The 21,279-nt window shown below is 34.5% G+C and overlaps 1 protein-coding gene across 1 annotated transcript in view; it reads right to left on the bottom strand.

Moving 5' to 3' along the window:
• Positions 1-1,169: 1,169 nt before the first annotated feature.
• LOC145690985 (uncharacterized) overlaps positions 1,170-21,279 on the bottom strand; it is a 58,816-nt gene continuing 38,706 nt past the window's right edge. Inside the window, exon 2 of the mRNA XM_081766460.1 lies at positions 1,170-3,802. Within this exon, the coding sequence (XP_081622586.1) occupies positions 1,933-3,802 (1,870 nt within the window). The 3' untranslated portion in view covers positions 1,170-1,932. The remainder of the gene's footprint in view (positions 3,803-21,279) is intronic.

The raw sequence follows: 21,279 nt of genomic DNA, 5'->3' as shown, positions 1-21,279 counted from the left end.
TAACTTCCACTTTATAATTATTTACATTCCAAGAAAACAGACTACTCATTTCATGAAAAAAATTCGGAAGTTACTCTGAAACATATTATTTAATTTGAAAAGAAGAAGTAACCATTACCATTGAGTGATCTCAACCATTAGTAATTGGTCTGGAAAACCTGGCAGAAACTGTACGCATTATTGATGTAAAATTTAAGAAGTATAATATTACTGTTTTAACATTGACATTAGTATTTTCCCATCCTATTTCGTTCATTGATAGACCTACATCACGAACAGAACTACTAAAGGATATATCAACCCACTGTTCTTGAGAGAAAATACTGTCTTCGATTGAGTACTCTGAGTTCGTATCAACCTTCCTATTACTTGTTGTAAATGAATTCTAATACCGACATCTCTTTCGCTTTTGCTGTGCAAAGCCTTCTTCTTTGGTTTCATCTTTCCTGGAGTTGCTGTTAGTATTCTTGTTCGACCACTCCTCTTTTTCTCACGGTTGGTTTTATTAAGAGGGGTAGGCAGCCTGCGGATAAGGACGGATATTCTGAGTGAATACTAACGAAGTGGAAGATATTGCTGCGAAATATAACATATGTAGTTTCTTGGATAGCTAATATAAGCGAGCTTTGAGGCAGAAGCTCTGATGAACCATGGTCCATACCCTCAGATATGACAGCAACATTCTGTGTGGTAAGGTTGCCTATAGATTTTGCTGGTGAAACGGTGCGTTTCTGTTCAACGAGGGATTTGGACGGTCATTTACTAAAGATATCAGAAATTAGTCTTCTGTAAAAGAAGCACTGTTGAAAGGGTATATTACAGTCTTTTTAAACCGAGATATGATATTCTATTGTGTCATAGCATATACCCGTCCTATATACTCATCAATAGAATGAGGAGAAATAGTTTCTCCTTGGTTATTAATCAGCCAGTCATTGCACACACGATTGTAATGGGTCTTCAGAGGTCCATAAAGCGAAACATCCACCCGATGCAGTTTGACTGCAATGCGGGTTAAAATGTTCATTACACGCTATTTTGGTAATCATTCTCTACCACAATGATGTTTACGAAGTTTTCGTGGTGTTCGAGGTGCAATATGATTGGATTTTCTTTCGAATATTTTGAAATTCGGTTAATGTGTTCTAAACAAACACGAAATACCTCAGCAATATTCCATGCAGTGATCCTTGTTAATACCAAGCTATGAGGTGGTATTTTCGTCAGGAAGAAATTCTTGTACTGTCCTGGGTCCAGGAAGCAAAGTGTTACCATTCATGAAATTTTCTTTCACGCTACCACTGTAGGGTTAAGAACAATGAATGTCACGAGTGTGATGTAGAGAAGAATGCTGGTCAAAAGTGCAGTGAACAAAACCACGTTTAAACTATACTATCTAAATATACAATGCATTATAATCAATTTTACGGACTTTGATATGAATATTAGTTAGTTGCTGGAATATGCTGTTTAGTGGTAATTGAAACGTGTCTGAAAGTATTGGTAAGGAAGAGTGGAATGCCTTTTCTCAACCAATTCTCTACATAGATAAACGACCGCAAGACCACAGGGGCGGATTTTTTGTAGTATTAAAATAAATAGGGCAGCACAGCACAGAATGATCTCGTAGGTGAGTGTAAGAGTATTTGAGCCCAAGTAAGTCTATCCAAAACAAATTTCGTCTGGTGTTTCTGCAGAGCATATACGAACAGTCCTCAATTTTAGTTGAAACATGCCATGAATCATTTCCAAATGTTGTCACAAGGTGACAAAATTCTTCATTTTCGTGAATATATCTTGGGCTTACATATGAAACTACAGTAAACATGGGATAACATCGCACAAATGATATTCCTTTGTCGAACATTCTACTCAAGCACTCGACTTGGCATTGTACGATTTTCATAACGCGCGTAAAAATAGCAGCTGAAATTATGTCATGTCTTGGGATGTGTGATGCTTTACTACTGTGTGGATTGACATGTGTGAAGCCAAACTGGAATGCCGATTAAATGACTTACCACAGTCTTTGCATGTGTAAGGTTTTTCTCCTGTGTGGATTAACATGTGTGAAGCCAAATATGAACGTCGACAAAATGCCTTACCACACTCGTGGCATGTGTAGCATCTTTCTCCTTTGTGGATTAACGTGTGTATAGCAAAATCTGAACGTGTACTAAATCCCTTACCACACTCTTGGCACGTGTGTGGTTTTTCTCGTATGTGGATAAACACGTGTCTAACCAAAGATGAACGATGATTAAATCCCTTACCACACTCGTTGCATGTGTAGCATCTTTTTCCTGCGTGGATTAACATGTGTCTAGCCAAACGTGAACGTAAATTAAATCCCCTACCACACTCTTCGCACGTGTGAGGTTTTTCTTCTGTGTGGATTAACATATGTGTAGCCAAATCTGAACGTGCACTAAATCCCTTACCACACTCTTGGCACGTGTGTGGTTTTTCTCCTGTGTGGATTAACACGTGATTAACTAAAGCTGAACGATGATTAAATCCCTTACCACACTCGTGGCATGTGTAGAACATTTCTCCTGCGTGGATTAACATGTGTCTAGCCAAATCTGAACGTGCAGTAAATGCCCTATCACACTCTTGGCACGTGTGTGGCTTTTCTCCTGTGTGGATTAACTTGTGTGTAGCCAAATGAGCATGATGTTTAAATCCCTGACCACACTCTTGGCATGCGTGAGGTTTTTCTCCTGTGTGGAATAACATGTGTCTAGCCAAATATGAACGTCGAGTAAATGACTTACCACACTCTTGGCACGTGTGAGGTTTTTCTCCTGTGTGAATCCACAGGTGTGAAGACAAATGGGAACGTTGATTAAATGCCTTACCACACTCTTGGCACGTGTGAGGTTTTTCTCCTGTGTGGATTAACGTGTGTGTAGCCAAATCAGAACGTCGTTTAAATCCCTTACCACACTCTTGGCACGCATGAGGTTTATCTCCTGTGTGGATTAACATGTGTCTAGCCAAACCTGAACGTGCAGTAAATGCCCTATCACACTCTTGGCACGTGTGTGGCTTTTCTCGTGTGTGGATTAACTTGTGTGTAGCCAAATGAGCACGATTTCTAAATCCCTGACCACACTCTTGGCACGCGTGAGGTTTTTCTCCTGTGTGGAATAAAATGTGTCTAGCCAAATATGAACGTCGAGTAAATGACTTACCACACTCTTGGCACGTGTGAGGTTTTTCTCCTGTGTGAATCGACAGGTGTGAAGCCAAACCTGAACGTGCAGTAAATGCCTTACCACACTCTTGGCACGTGTGAGGTTTTTCTCCTGTGTGGATTAACGTGTGTGTAGCCAAATCAGAACGTCGTTTAAATCCCTTACCACACTCTTGGCACGCATGAGGTTTATCTCCTGTGTGGATTAACATGTGTCTAGCCAAATATGAACATCGAGTAAATGCCTTACCACACTCTTGGCATGTGTGTAACCTTGCTCCTGTACGATTTAACATGTGCGTAGCAAAACATGAACATACACTAAATTCCATTCCACATACTCCGCATTTGTGGGATTTTTGACCTGTGTGCACTAAGTTATTGCTTGACAAAGTTGTACTTTGACTAAAGTGTTTTTCACTCTTTCGGTAGGTATTACGCTTTTGACTCTCCTGAGCTAGAATATGCCTTGACAAAAGTGATGGATGAAACCCCTTGCCAAACTGCATCGAAGTATGAGATTCCTCATGTGAATGAGAAATGGTTTCCTTTAAAGTAATACACGAGTCGTCTTCTCCGTGGAATGGTAATACGTTATCGCGCCTGTAACAAATTCAACAAATAAGGAAATGTGAATGGAGATAATGATTAAGTAGCAACAAAAAAATAATCATTCTCTTTATTTCATGATAAAATTACACTCAATTTTTTTATTACATGAAATATTGTACAAATGTGAAATGGAGTAACACTGAGTAGTTTCCATATCTTTCTATTCTCAAAATAAGAGGCTGTAGTTTGTTTCAATATATCAAATTGAGCCATCGTTTATACCGTGGCTGTCATAAGTCTTTGACCGTGGCTGCTTTGAAACAAATGCACAGTACGAGAATTAAATCGAACAGTACGAATCATTTACAGCGTAGTGATTGTAGTTCAGTGGTCTAGGCGATTGGCGAGTAATCTGGAACTTTTTCGATCGAATACACGTCGAGCATTTTTTTTTTTTACTTTAGGAATGTTGATGGCGGTTGACCAGCGATAACACACGCTTTATTACATTCAAATATTTGAATACTTCTTTAATAATTTTTTAATAATAGATTTCTATGATAGACACGCCCCTGTAGTTAAGAAACGTGTTTCGCAACACCCATCACCATGCTAAACCAATGAATTACTTCGTTAATGGCGCGGAGAGATAAAGCTTATCGAGCATACAGGAGACATGTTAAAAATAGTGATCCTTCCAATGATAGCACAATATCCTAATACGAAATTCAAAATAATAGGATGTTAAGAAACCGTTGCACTCAAGAAGTAAGGAAGGCAATACGGCGCTTTGCCTATTAAATACTTGAATTCCAAAATAATGGAGCAGTTCTTTGGAAAAGGATAAAGTATTAGGTGTTGGGAGAAACATAGCCAAGAATGCTGTTAACTATACGCCAGATGAATTGAACACTTTTTTCTGTCAAACCTGTATGGTACCAGCCTCCATGAAACTGCAAACAATGAATAATATTGTAGCTTCGGAAATTAACTCTCTGTTCTCGTCTTCTCACGTACAGCACATGTATTAAAAGCGATCCAAAAAATTAAATGTAAAGCCATTGGTACAGATGATATTTCAATAACCATGATCAGGAAAATCCTACTGCATGTACTTAATCCCATCACTGACATTTTTAATTACTCTCTTGAAACAGAGACTTTTCCCACAGTATTGAAACTCGCTAAGGTCCCCCCACTTCCAAAAAAGAACAACGCTGATAATATTGCAGACTATCGTCCTATCAGTGTCCTTCCCGAGCTTTCAAAATTTTTTGAATATATTGTAAATGATCAAATTCGGGAATACTTAACAACAAATAATTTATTGGATACATTTCAATCTGGTTTTCGAAGTAATCATAGCACATGCACTGTACTAGTAAACATAACGGAGGATATAAGGTTGGCTATTTATAAAAGAAACCTGACGCTCCTTACTCTACTTGACTATAGTAAGACATTTCAAACCTTTGATTTTGACATATTAGTTCAGAAATTATCATTATTGTTTAATTTTTCTGAATCCGTGGTTAAATCGTTTCATTCTTACCTTCACGAACGTAAACAAAGAGTAGTGATCAATCAGGATCACATATCGACATGGCATTGTATCAACAGTGGAGTGCCGCAGGGTAGCGTACTAGGTCCCCTTCTCTTTGCCCTTTACATTAATGATCTCCCTAAATCTCTCACCTATTGTAAATACCATATTAACGCTGATGATTTTCAGTTATATGCTTCTTTTCCCCAACAAGATATTAATAATGCGATTGACAAAATAAATACTGAGTTAAAGAAAATCCGCGACTGGTCTACGGCTCATGGGTTAAAATTAAATGCAACAAAATCGCAGTGCATCTTAATTGGCTCCCCAAGAATTCTTTCTTCTATTAATATCTATCAGCTCCCAAATACAATATTGTCCAATACTGTTATTCCATTCTCTAGAGCTGCCAAAAATTTCGGAGTCATAATAAATCAAAATTTCTCCTGGTCAGATCAAATAAATGGAGTTTGTAAGAGAGCATTTGGTGCCCTACATACGTAAATTGACTATGAATTTTCTTACCAATATCTTTGAAGATCAAACTTGTCAAGGTGCTGGTGTTCCTACATCTTGACTATTACGACTCAGTCTATTCTGATCTAACAGAAAATCAATCAAAGCGCTTGCAAAGAGTGCAAAATGCCTGCAATGGATTTATTTTCAAAATAACTTACAGGGAACATCTCACATCTTTTTATAAAAAAAACTGTCATGGCTGACGTTAGTCGGAAGAAGAAATTTACATAATCTTACCCTATTGTACAAAATACTTACAACGTCAGAACCATCGTATCTAGCCCGTAGATTTTTATATTTATGAGATTTTCATACTAGAAGCACAAGATCACAAGAAAATTTCTTGCTCTCCATCCGCAGTCACAATTCTGATTCATACTCAAAATCGTTCACAGTAAGTATTACACGCCTCTGGAACAGTTTACTTCAATTAATACACAACGTTTCCACAGTCGCCAAATTAAAAAAAAATCGGTATATTCTCTTCTCTTAAGTAAAGATAAGGACACTGGTAACACATGAGGCATCTTCGTTTTACCAGATTATTAATAACCCACTTATGAACACACAACCAATAGGTAACCTATGTTAATTTGTACAGCTTATTCATACCTCTAGTACTGCTATATGCAATATGCAATTTTTGGTTTCTCCATGTTATTTTTGATTCCCCTATTGAATATTATTTTTCAATTTTTGTTTTTTGAAGTGGTTAACCATTTTTTAAATTAAGTAGTATATTGTTTTCTTATGTGGTTCAATACTTTTCTTTTGTAATTGTTAATATTTTCTATATAATGGTGTGTTTTTTAAATATATATAATGTATGCAGGTGGTTAAGTGCTCGAAGAAGGCTGCAGATCCTTAACTTCGCCACGCAAAAGAAGTCATAAATACATAAATAAATAAATAAATAAATAAATAAATAAATAAATAAATACTCGTTTGTTTCAACACTTCAACTATCAAATTTTCAGGAATAATACTAGTGATAATAAATATTATCCGGAAAAATATTTAAAAATTTATTATCGCTCAGGTCATACCATTACAAGCAGAAATAAAAAAAAAAAATTGGTTTTGTGTAACGTTGCCCATGAAAAGACGAATTTCTCATCTCGATTCTAAAAACAAACAAAACAAAATCGGGATGAGACTTAACATTTTAATTCCAGACGGGACAAGGCTAATTCACTGTATCGTCATGCTTTGGAGATGAGAATCGAGACGAGACGAAAAGTATCGTAAACATTTCTCGTCTTATCTCGATTCTAGAAATAGTATATGCCACTCTTTAAGCAACAATTTCTATGTAGACTGAATCTTATATATTATTTTGTTAGTTTGTACTTCAGAGCTCACTGATTTATGGTCTGGGTATATATTTTTGTAGCAAGGCTTTTATAATTACATCTGCGAACTCCACACGTTAGTTTATTACAAGCTTTAGTGTTCAATTATATTCAGGTCTTTCTATTACAGTTATTTTCCTGGAAACGTAAAGTAGAATATTTTCTACACGAAATATTAGCAGAAAGCTTTCGTTTAAATTAGAGTAGCTGTACCCCTTCCTCGAAACCCCTACGATTAAGTAAGTTTTGCCGAATTTTAGTGCAACTATAAACTTTTAATACCATTGCTATTATTATTATTATTATTATTATTATTATTATTATTATTATTGAAGTGTTGTAAATTTAATGGTACAACCTGTCCCACCTAGCTCCCGCGTAGTATGCATTGTGCTGAACAAACAACGTGTGCATAGGTTTCCTCTGTGTTCTGCTTCCTCATACTTTCTTTATTTCAATATTTCTTTCATTCTCATCATCGACGTGTTCTGTAGCTTAGCCGGCATAACCACTACTTAAAAACAAATTTTCTTACGGCTCTTGTGAGTTCAGAATTCATACTTTCTAAACGAAATTTGCCTCGAAACTTTCCGTTATAACATTTAACTAGTACTAGGGAAAATTTCCGTTATAACGTTTAGCTAGTTGTAGGGACGTTTGTGAGGGTATGTCCTGTTGATCCTGACACTTCTCTCTAATCCCGACTATTTTGTAACTTCTGGATAACGCTACGGTCGATTTTACAGATTTTAATACACTGTGTCCTCATACGGAAATTGTTACCTATATTATTATTATTATTATTATTATTATTATTATTATTATTATTATTGAATATTTGAGACCTCAATATTACGTCCTACAGCAATGTAAAAAAACATACTGAAGATACGGAAATGAAAATAAATTCTTTTAACCCTATATAAGGATAAATTGAGTTATGAGATACTATGCAAAAAAAAGATAGGAAAAAGGTGTCAGCTACTGGATAATGTGAAAATCGAACAGAACCTAAGTAGGATGTGTCTTAATCACAACACCCTTTCGAAGTAACACCTTTTCTTTGGGTAAAGGACAGTAGTGTAATAACCTAACTCCTGGGCCAAACTCTAGGCCAACCCATTTTGGAAATATCTTTGACCAGCACAGATTGAGTAGGGTGAGATTAGGCAGGGTGCTTTGCGTATAGGCTTTAATGACATTTAAAATCATAAAATATTTACATCTGAAACTTACATCTAATATTAAAAATAAAAAATAAGTTTTTATGTCAAATTATACATCCTGGGTTGATTTTCAGAATAAAAGATTGGTTAATGTATCTAATGCTATCGATAAACAAGATCTTGTAACATTAGAGCAGCTTGAATAAGCAAACGAAGAGTTTACACAAAAAGAAACTGTAGAATTACGATGTCGATTGGCAAAAGATGATGTTGAGAAACCAGGCATTTTTGTATATAATTTAGCTGCTGCCTACAAATTTCTTTATAGAAGTAGTTAATGCATACAGAATCAAGTTTAAATTCATAACTTATAGACACATTTTTAAGTGACATTCTATTTGAAAGTTTTCCATTACATTTTAATATAAATGATCAGTTAAACATTAGACCATCCAAAAATTCTGATTTGAAACAAGGCAAATCGTTAATGCTTATTATGTATGTAGAAAGAGAGGATGAAGATGAATACGAAAACGAATCATGTGATAATGATAATGTTAGGAGGGTAGTATTAGGTAATGATGAATTTTAAATTTCTATATAATAAACAGGATGTATTGTGTTAAGTGTAAGAAATCAACAGATAGGAAGAAAAACACTATTAGAATAGAAAAAAACAGAATGGAAGATATAGTAAGAAAGGTATTGGTTCAGTATGTGGTGTTACTAAATCGTAATTCGTTAAAAAGAAAGATTGACTAGAACAAGGTAAAGGTATTAGAGAAGACATTATAGAAAAAATTCACAAACGTTCCGGAAAGAATTATCTTAGGTTAAATGTTATTGTTAAAGGTATAGATGATTTATGGCTAGCAGATCTCTTGGAAATGCATAGTGGCATGTTAAAAGGTATCTCCAAGTTAAACAAAGGCTATAAGTATTTGCTAACGATTATAGATGTGTTTTCGAAATATGCTTTTGCAGTTCCTGTTAAAGATAAGAGCGGTAAAAATGTTACACAAGCATTTGAATCCATATTAAGAACGGGAAAACCTAGTAACTTACAAACTGATCAAGGCAAAGAGTTTTACAATAAAAAATTTAAGAAGGTGATGGAGGAAAATAAGATTAATCATTACTCAACCTATAGGGGAAGAAAGCTTCTGTTGGTGAGAGATTCAATAGAACTCTTAAACAAAACATGTGGAAAAATTTACAACACAAGGAGATTATAAATGGATAGAAATATTACCAACACTAGTTAACAAGTATAATAATTCTATGCATAGAACCATTGGTTTAAAGCCTATAGAAGTGAATAAAAAAATAAGCAAATAGGAAATCGAAAGGGTTATTTGAAAAAGGATATACACCTAATTGGTCAACAGAAGTATTTGTTATTAGCGAAGTTATACCATCTAATGCACCTACGTATAGAATTAAAGCTTTAGAAAAAGAGGATGTGCAAGGTAGATTTTACGAACCAGAACTATTAAAGACGAAACAAAAAAATGAATACTTAGTGCAGGTGTTGAGAAAGAAAGGTGACAAAGCATAAGTAAAATGGTTAGTATTTGATTATTCACATAATAGCTGGATAGATAAAAGTAATGTTGTAGTATAAATTTAAATATTATTTTTATAGAATAATAACCATAATAGGTTAGTATGGATCAAAGTTTGAATGAGATATGTTACGAACAAACTAAAGATATTGGTATGGTATCTTTGGTGATTTTAAACTGATTATAGATAAGAACACAGGTTACTTCAATGCTACTAAATTGTGTGCAATTTTAGAATATTAGAATATTACAATAACAAACTAAGTGGACCGAATTCGGGCCACTTCAAAAACTCACCTTATACAGTAAAACTAGCTGGTTACGAAATAATGTTAATAAATATTTTCTAAACAATAAATACGAGTACTATGGATAGTTTAAACGTTATTTGTTACGAACAGATTAAAGACATTTATTGGTATGCTATTTTTGGAGATTTTAAATTGATTGTGGATAAGAGTACAAGATACTTCATTGCTACTAAGTTGTGTCAAGATGGTGGTAAGAGGTTTGATAATTGGTTAAAAAATAAAGTCACAAGTGTTAATAAGATACTATGAGCTAGAATTAACCAACTCCTCTAATTATAGGAATTGCTCTTCCACATACCTAATAAAAGGAGGAGACAAAGAAGCAACCTTAATCATATGTGGAACTTATGTACACAAGAAATATTTCTAGCTGTTGCCTTTTTGTTATCTAAAGATTTTTACAATAAGTGTTATGATATTATCGAAGACTATTTCATCCAAGACTTTAAGCAATATAGAGTTAACAACGAATTACTCCAAACACGAATGCAAGGAATAGAAATAAAGACGGAAAAGTTGTCTTAAGAACAAGGGCTTAAAAAAATAGCAGCACCATATACAGACGAAGATTCAAAAGATAATTGCCTAATCATATACAAGAAGAACAAACTTGCCCTATCCTTTCCCTTATTATGCTATCAGATGCCAAAAGAGAAGTCTATATAAGCCTCTTAATGAGGCAGAAGAAAAAATATCCAGATCATGAGATAATATACGAAAAGTTTCGAGGTCCTAACAGTATTAAGTTATTCAACCTAGTGCAAAAAAAATTAGATATTCGTAAAGGTAAGGGTAATGAGTTTTGGACGTCCCTATCAGAAGAAGATTTGGTTAAAGAAATTAAAAAAATTGATTGTTTCTATTATCGGTTAACATCTAGTCCTATGTAAAAACTTTCGATATAACTTTTATGACTATCATTTCAAAAAAACTTAACATCAATATTCGATGTTGATATTTCCAATCTTCCACAGAAAAAAAAACGGATTATCAAAATCAGGATTTTCTTCAGGATATTCATTGTTGTTGTTGTTATTGTTGTTAAGTATAATAACTGTTCTACAGAAAGGACAAGTGTTATTAATTCTTAAATAGGTAAGCATATATTCAACACAGAACACAAGCTTACACGTCATTTTGCATAATTCAGTTTTTGTTTCTTTGCATATTGAGCATTCTTCTGAGTTCTCTATTAAATGTAAACCTGTTAAGAGTAGCATTAGTTTGTTTCTGAGGGACTCGTGACATGCTTATTTACTCTTAACAATTTAAACATATCGATCTTACGTGTGATTTTCATTAGAAAGTTTTCTGAGAACTTCCTATCGCAACAAGTGCGTATTATGCTGTTTTTACTCTAAATCTTTGCTTTCGAACTCGAGAACGAATTTTTCGCTTTTATCCTGTAAACAAACATTTGACCAGTAAACTATATTTTGTTATTTCTCACATGTGCTTCATCTAGCAGTGGTGTAATATCGTGCAAATCGATAATAGAATCAAATTCTCTCAAGAAGGCTGTTAGTTCTTTTCCTGAGATGCGACAATTTTTAGAAACTATATCCCAACAGAGTTTGTCTTTAGAGGTTTTTAGGAATGTAAGTTTAAGCAAATCTGTTTTGCAAGAGAGTATGCTTCAAAGTAAGTATTCTTGGAATTGTGTGCAAACCTCAATAGCTTGTTTTTGCGAATATTTCTCCACTTATTTTCTTCACCAAACACGAGCCAATCAATTTTTTCTTTAAATTCATTAACATAATCTTCACTCATTTGTTGACCGTATTTATACGTGTAGTCTTCCCAATGAATATGTCGTCTTGTATGTTCTTTATGGTTTCGTACGAAATCTGGTTTTAAATGATGATAACAACATGAACCATACCTTCGTTCACACAATTTGTCTCAGAAAAGTTTATCACTATACTTATTAATAATGTTTTCGTATCTAACTAAGTCTCTCCTGTTTGGTAATCTGACCCAATTGATGTGTTCTTCATAACGTTCTATAAAAGAAAGTGACAGTTTATGGGTTGATGTAACTCAACACAAATGTATCTTGTTTTTGAAGATATGTAGAAAGTTATCGGGTAAGTTCTTTATTTCTAAACTTTGTTTCCATTCTTTGAGTTTTCGACTACTAAGTTCATTTATAACTATATTTCTACAAATCGGATTCTGAAAGTAGTTTACAATATGCTCAGGGTTTAACCTTTGAATCGTGTCTTTTATAAGCTCATCTTTATTCATCATTGTTTTATCTTGTTTACTTGGTTGTTGTGAATTTGCATCAGTTGTTGCTAGAGACTTATTTCTGTGCTCGTTAATTAAGGCTATTATTTCTGCTTTTCTAAGCTTTGAATAACCATGTACTCCGTTCTCTCTACATTATTGCTTAAGTTGGGGGATAGTTTTCCTTTCCATAACCTCCTTTTTTTATAATAATAAGATAGTAGGTATTCATTTTTGTTCATTTCTGTATTTAATAAATATGGATAAGCAGTATGAATGGATACAGAATAAACTTAACCTTATTCATCAAGATCTTCAACTCATAACAGTACTACTAGAAAAACAAATATTAAAAGAACAAGAAATGCTATTAAAAGAAAAAGAGGATGGAGTATTAGAAAGATATACACCAGAATCAAATTGGGATAGCGACAAAAAACTTTAGCCCACAAATGATAGTGACAAAGAACTTGAGCCTACAAATGATAGTGATGAACATGATGAGGTAGATTTGAAAAAATAATAACAAAAATGAATTAGTTTTCATTAGATCATTAGTAACATTCATGGGTTATTCCCATAAAAGCAATGTTCTAATACAATATGCTAATAGACATCGAGATTTCCTACGTCACATGAATATTAGCTGTTGTATTAAATAACGAAAATGATTAAAAATTATTTTTTGTATAATAAAAAGAAGAGAGTAATTATGAATTTAATTAAGCACACAGTAGTGGAATTAAAAAAAAACTTATGTAAAGGAAAGGGGACCAAAAGTTATTCCCGATTAAGGAAAAACAGAACTCATAGACCGTATTAAAGAATATGAAGGTGAGCAAAACAGATTAAAGTTTAGAAAAACTTTCCCATTAAAAAAAGGCATATTGGAAAAACCAAAACCTAAGAGATTAGGTAGGAAGAGAGCTTTAAAACTGTTTCCATTTAAAAAAGAAGTATTTGAAGAACCAAAAATCAAATCTGAATCAATACCAATCGATGTAAATCGTCAAAATACTACATTTAAATCAAAATTAGAAACATGGAGATTCACAACACAATACAAACCAGAAGATCCAATAGAACATAATATTAAAACAATATCTAAAGCTATATTAAGAAGAATACAACTCAGCTTACAAAAACATGGCTCATTGAAAATTAATAATTCAACTCAGCTTACAAAAACATGGCTCATTGAAAATTAATCTATGTTTGTTCTAAATATAAGAAAGGAAAGAAATGCAAGAGTTTTATTTTAATACTGAAAACCGAGTAATATATCAATCAACCAATGTAAAGGAACCACTAACTAATATGAAACAAGCATTAAGAACAAGAATGGATGAGTTTCAAGCTTGAAGTTCTGGCTGGGCTCTTATAAACATTAACTTTTTTGAACTAGCAATCGTTAAATATATACCATACAGAGGATCATCATACATAGAATTACCTAAACAGATTCAAACAAAAAGGCAGTAATTAATGTAAAAATGAAGACGGAAAATGCTTCTTATACTGATTATACAGTGCCTTATATCCTACAAATTCACATCCTGAACGAGTACCAAAAGATGATGAACTATTGTCAAACTTAGAATCCATACTAAAAAATATTCATTTTCCTGTAAAACTAAGCGATATTCCAAAAGTCGAAAAATTATTTAATATTTCTATAAATGTCTATGGGAATGACAAAGACTCTCTCTCTCTCTCTCTATGGCCTATGAAACCCGGAGGTTCAATGCCGCGTTCACAAAAGCTCTCCACTGACTTCTATCGTTAGCCAATTGGATCCAGTTTCTAATTTGCATTCCTATCTCTGCGAGATAGATCTTAATATTGTCCTCCCATCTGCGCCTAGGTCTTCCTAATGGTCGTTTTCCGATTGGTCTTCCAGTCAAGACTTTGAAAGCGTTTCTACTTTCTTCCATTCTAGCTGCATGACCCGCCCATCTAAGCCTCCTCGACTTGACAACCCTCACAATGTTGGGTAAACCATATAAATTATGTAGTTCCTCGTTATGAAGTTTCCGCCATTCCCCATTCTCGTTCCTCTTGGGTCCGAATATTCGTCTCAGGATCTTGTTCTCAAATACTTTCAGGCTATGTTCTTCCCTCAGAGTAAGCGACCATGTTTCGCAGCCATACAGAACAGCATGCAATATTATCGTTTTGTATATTTTAAGTTTCAAATTCCTCGACAGAATTCGCGACGACAAGAGATTTTGAACCGAATAGTATCACGAATTCCCTGCGTTTAGTCGACATTTAAATTCTCCGTGAATATGATTTTCCTCCGTTAATATTGTTCCTAGATATTTGAAACTATCCACTTTATCAAAAGTATTATTTAATATTTTAACGCATCCATAATTTGCTGTATTCCGGTCCCGACGCACTTCCATGTATTTAGTTTTCTTTGCATTTACTTCTAAAGTATGATAAAGACTATTCAATTTATATAATACATCACATACAGACCAAAAAAGAAAAAACTTGTTGAAGAAAATGTCGAGGAAATTGAAGCTTAAAATATACAAAATGATAATTATGCCTGTTGTTTTGTATGGCTCCGAAACATGGTCACTTACTCTGAGGGAAGAACATAGACTGAAGGTATTTGAGAACAAGATCCTTAGACGAATATTCGGACCCAAGAGGAACGCGTATGGGGAATGGCGGAAACTTCATAATGAGGAACTACATATGTTATATGGTTTACCCAACATTGTTAGGGTCGTCAAGTCTAGAAGGCATAGGTGGGCGGGTCATGTAGCTAGAATGGAAGAAAGTAGAAACGCTTTTAAAGTCTTGACTGGAAGACCAATCGGAAAACGACCATTAGGAAGACCTAGGCGCAGATGGGAGGACAATATCAAGATGGATCTCGCAGAGATAGGAATGCAAAGTAGAAACTGGATCCAATTGGCTAAGGATAGAAGTCAGTGGAGAGCTTTTGTGAACGCGGCATTGAACCTCCGGGTTTCATAGGCCATAGAGTTAGTTAGTTAGTTAGTTGTAGACCAATGTACAGTATTTAGCTTTAACCTCAAAGCACTTTAGCATTCTAATTATTAAATACTTCACGCTATTCTTATGTTCTGATCAAAGCCTTGCGATAACGGGTGTGCTGAAAGTTATAGACACTCAAAAAATGGTCTAGAAGTTATATACAATCAGGAGGACATTATGCGATAGAGTAAAAATGTAATTATGTTTACTGTAATGCAGTTTTAGATGTAAGTTTTTTATGATTTTAAATGGCATAAAAGCCTATGCGCAAAGCAACCTGCTCAATCTCACCCTACTCAATCTGTGCTGGTAAAAGATATTTCCAAAATGGGTTGGCCAGAGCTTTGGCCCAGAAGTTAGGTTATTACAATACTAGACATTGGATTACGTATGCGCAATATTGATATATTATCAAAATATATAAAAAGGAATAATTTTAATTTATCAATTTTTCTTGAAGGAATATACGGAACTTCTTGTAAGTGCCGAAAGAAAATATTATTATTATTTCTAGTAAGAGTGCAAGAACACTTAGTAACAATTACACAATGACGTTCCAGGAAAATTTATGACTCAAACTAGGCCTGAAAAATGACCCGTTTCTATTCATGAATCGCTTGCGAAACAAGCGATTTTTTCAGACAGTAGAAATCGAGATTGTAGACTGTGACGTCATGTAATTACTTTTTCCCTGTGAAGGAAGTCGTTTCAACTTTAGTTTGTAAGAACGAGAGAAATCGACAATTCTACATTTTATTACAAATCAGAAATATGATCATTCTAAATTATAATTTCTTTTCTGAATATCCACGGAGAATCGAATCGCGGATCCCTAATACACAAAGCGAATACTCAAGCCACTACCATAATAATGCTATTTTAAGTAAGTGTGAAGAATCACTCGTCTATGTAGGAAATGCAAACGTTTACAAATGCAATGTTTTATTAACCATGAATCACTGATTTTGGTCATGATAAAATAGTGCAGTCCAGAGAATTCAAGATTAAATTTTAAAAGGACTGAAAGCATCTCTGAAATTTGTCTCTATTCTATTCGGTTATTCTCCTTCTACAGGTAATTTCAATAACCTGGAAGGGCAGGGATACACCAAGGGCATCGTATATTTCAAAGGTTCTCCATCGAGAATCGAAAGTGAGACCCCGCCTACTAATCAATCAGATGGGTGGGGTGCCTGCTTCGTTTCCAAGGCAAGTAAGGTTGAGACGGACAAAATAGTGGTCGTGGGTTTTCTCGGGACACTCGCAATTCCTCATTACACCAATTAATCCATCACCACCTGCTTCAATCATACTTTTCCTTAGGCTAACAGGCATAAGCGTTGGACATTGGGTGATTTCGTTTTCAAGCTGTTAACCCAGACCAATCCGAATCGAAAACCAGGTTATTTTCTATTGCTCATTAAGGTTTTCTCACAAAAACAATATGTAGAAAAAGTCATGGCGAATCGTAATTCCATTCAAAAATAAAACAGCAGACTAGCAATACCTTAACCTAAAATGTAACAATTACATATCCTTTAGAACTTTTTTCAAAATCTGTACGGATATTCTGGAAAGTGCCACAGCTGGAGTTGGTCATTGAGTCGGTGGGACAGTCGATACTGGGTCAACAGCACGCGACCCACTACAACTCACCACTCACCATGACCCACTGCGATAATGACCCAGAAGTATGTATCTTCTGCACACGAAACTACAGACATGGCAGATTTAATTCTTACACTCTGCATTTGTTTCAAAGCAGTCGCCATTATCTGGTCAAAGACTTATGTCCGACACGACACATACGATATCAGAGTTAACTCAGGTACATACAAAATACTTATTTTGTGCTATATGGAGTAAATGTTTATTATAAGTGAAAATAGAGATCCGTTGTCACTAACATTATTGCTCTTTGTGTCAGAAAATTTAAAAATCGGATGAAACTTTTGCAATTGCAGCTACAAGAAACTGTCACTATGATTAGAAAGAAACAGAGGGACGATATAACAACTTTTAAAATTTTGCACAAGATACGTGATTTCATTAAGCATTCCATTTTAAGGTTGCGCTTTATATAATCTGATACCTTGAGATAGTAAAATTTTGTTTATATTGATATGTAGCGACGTAGCTACATCTCATACATTCTAAATAAACAAATACATTTGAGAAGCATAGAGTTTGTAAATTATTGTTATTATTATGTAGTTATTTGAAATACATGATATAATGATTCCAGAATTCAACGTTAAGGTAATATGGATACCCAACAGCACCTTCGTTACTCTTACATTATTACTAGTGCTTTTATGTTTGTGCTCTCAACATAGAATTTATCACAATCTGCTGCAATGCCATTAGCAAAAATCGAAATATATAATAGGTTTGAAATTCTGCTGTTACAGGACTTTTGCAAACAATGTCCTCGAGTGTTATTAGCATCGTGAAACACTCTAGTCATTATTGCTTTTTTATGCTAAAAGTAAAAAGGGAGTGCGAAGATAAATGCTAGACTCTGAATACCGAAAAATTGAAGAAATATGTTATACATCACATTATAAAATACAGGGAGCTGAACTGTTTGAAATAAATATTTAATATGTTGAGCGTGTTCATTTAAGTGGCATTTTAAGTTACGTTCATTCAAATGGGTATCATAAAGACGGGAAGAGAATTAAAACTGTACGTCAAATATTATAATCTGAGTGGTTTCTCTTGTTAGAGAAAGGACAGATGGCACACTAGCTTTTTTACTTTTAAAAAAGTGTCACGTGCAGCAGTTTTCGGAAATAAATATTCAAGAGACCGAAGACGAACAATCTGCATACTACATCTAAGTACAAAAAATTTGACATCAACCTAATCTGCTATTAGCTACAGAAATAGCTGAACCGTGTGAAATTAAATTGTACATGTCTGCAGTTAGCCACAGATGTAACTCATTTAGAAAATTTTTTAATCTTCTCTTACGTTACTGTCACTAGAATGAAGATCCTACGAGTAAAAGAAAAGATTTAAATTTTACGCTAAAAATGGTGAGTGGATTATGCTTGAGAGGTGTCTTTACGCTATACCAGTGAGCAAGTGATCTAAGACTTACAAAAGAAAACGGGCAATTTCCGCAGGTTTCATAATACATAAATTTACCATATGATATAACATTAATATGCAATGTACAGAACTTCATCACACATTGGCTGATGCACTCAAGTGATCACAATTTTGCTAGCATAAAAAGAATTATAGAAGAACTACGTTTTCAAGAGGATATTGTGAAATTAAGCTGTAAACCTCAAATAAACTTATAGACTTCTTTAGATGTTTTAACAAGAGCAACGTCAAAAACAGCAAAAAGGCTTGTGGTATACGACTTAAAAATTGTTTACTAGGAAACAAAGTATTTTCGTCATTCTCTTTCAAACTACGCATTTATTTCTTCCGAATGTGCTTCTTTACTTATATTGACCAATCTACTTATATGGGGAAGTATATCTACATACATCTAGGAAAAAATATCGAACCTGGGACAATAAGCGTAAGCATATCGTGAACCTGGGACAATAAGCATAAGCTTGGTCCTGGTTGTATTTACTGTACTATGTGTGAAATTTAAAAGTTGAGATTAAGCATTGGTTTTCTGCATATTCTTTTGCAGAGGTAGCACCCTCGTGATCAGATGTTTGTTTCGCTGGTTACAAGAAAGTACAACGTAATGAGCATACGTTCGCGAAATTATGAATGAAGGCCGAAATAGTCAATTGATTGGAACAAACGTGACCTTCATTTGAAGTTTTCATAGTAATTTTCCCTGTGTAATTTTAGCAGCAAATATTAAAATCTTAAAAATAAAATATATACTTCACTTTAAAGTTTCGTATACATTCAAGAATATACGAAACTCATTCACTCAGTAATTAACGATAACCGAAGTCCCACATCTCATACATTTAACTTCTCAACTGGATCTCATACTATAATAAACCATACTAAACTAACTAACTCTATGGCCTATGGGACCCGGAGGTTCAGTGCCGCGTTCACAAAAGCTCTCCACTGACTTCTATCCTTAGCTAATTGCATCCAGTTTCTACTCTGTATTCCTATCTCTGCGAGATCCATCTTAATATTGTCCTCCCATCTGCGCCTAGGTCTTCCTAATGGTCGTTTTCCTATGGGTCTACCAGTCAAGACTTTGAAAGCGTTTCTACTTTCTTCCATTCTAGCTACGTGACCTGCCCACCTAAGCCTCCTAGACTTGACGACCCTAACAATGTTGGGTAAACCGTATAAACTATGTAGTTCCTCATTATGAAGTTTCCGCCATTCCCCATTCTCGTTCCTCTTGGGTCCGAATATTCTTCTCAGGATCCTGTTCTCAAATACTTTCAGTCTATGTTCTTCCCTCAGAGTAAGCGACCATGTTTCACAACCATACAGTACAACAGGCATGATTATCGTTTCATATATTTTAAGCTTCAAATTCCTCGACAGAATTCGCGACGACAAGAGATTTTGAACCGAATAGTAACACGAATTCCCTGCTTTTAGTCGACATTTAATTTCTTCGTGAATATGATTTTCGTCTGTTAATATTGATCCTAAATATTTGAAAGTATCCACTTTATCAAAAGCATTATTTAATATTTTAACGCCTCCACAATTTGCCGTATTACGGTCCCGACGCACTTCCATGTATTTAGTTTTCTCTGCATTTACTTCTAAACCCATGTCCCTGCAAGCGCTTAATAAGATCTCTGCATTTATTTCTACTGTTCTCCTATCATCCCCTATTAAATTTACATCATCAGCATATGCCATAACCTGGTGAATGCCGTTCAACTCTAGGCCCTGGTTGCTATCTTTGATTTTCCTTATGGCGTATTCCAGCACAAAGTTAAATAATAATGGCGACAACGCATCTCCTTGTTTCAGGCCATTTTCGACGTGGAAGCTCGTGGACAAAAATTTTTCTACCCGGACTTTACTTTGGGATTCACTTAAACATATCTTAATTAATCTAATTAGCAAGTTCTGTAAGAACGTTGTATAATGTTTCTGTCCTAACCGAGTCGTAAGCTTTTCTAAAATCAATAAATAGTATAATAAACCATGCCAACTTTTATTATTATAGCCCATTCTTAGTTTATCGTATTGTATAATATTATCTTATCGTTTTGGTACACCAACCTTTCACGAAAGTTTTAGAGTTCACATGCATATTACTGACGCAAGCGACGTGACCCGCCTATAGTAGACATATCGGTTTCTACTGTAAGTGTTAACTATATATATATAACATGTAAACATTCTTTCCTTCATCTCACGCTAAGTAAGTTATTGAAGATGTAACGTCTTATTGCTGATTGCTAATAACCATTTCTACCCTTTCAGCCCTGACCTTCTAATCAGCAATATATACAATACCAGCCGAACGTGCATCATTGTGCACGTTAATTTTTTCCGAAAGTTAATAGTTAAAAAAAATCATGTTTAGAAGGATTAGTAGATCAAACTAGATTATCGAAACCACTATTCTTTCTTTCTATTTTTTGAGATAAAAGAAATGATCATCCATTTCTCAATCTGGTCTTTCTGTAGAGTTGTTCACAGTTCAGATGAAATTTTGTAAAGCCGGTCAACCGATACCTTCTCCTTCCTGATCGATTGCAAGTGAAACTGTAGCTGCGTGATACGTCTATTTTAACAGCTAAATTTATTCCATTCATAGAGCACTCTGAGGAACTGACGTAGAAGCGTTTCACTTCAGATCACGTTATCGCTATTCGATGAGTGAAATAATTATTTTCTACAATCTAGGA

Source organism: Thermobia domestica, chromosome 7 (assembly GCF_964235325.1).
Source record: "Thermobia domestica chromosome 7, izTheDome1.hap1.1, whole genome shotgun sequence".
In the NCBI taxonomy this organism is placed as follows: domain Eukaryota; kingdom Metazoa; phylum Arthropoda; class Insecta; order Zygentoma; family Lepismatidae; genus Thermobia; species Thermobia domestica.
This window is presented reverse-complemented; position numbering and strand designations above follow the sequence as displayed.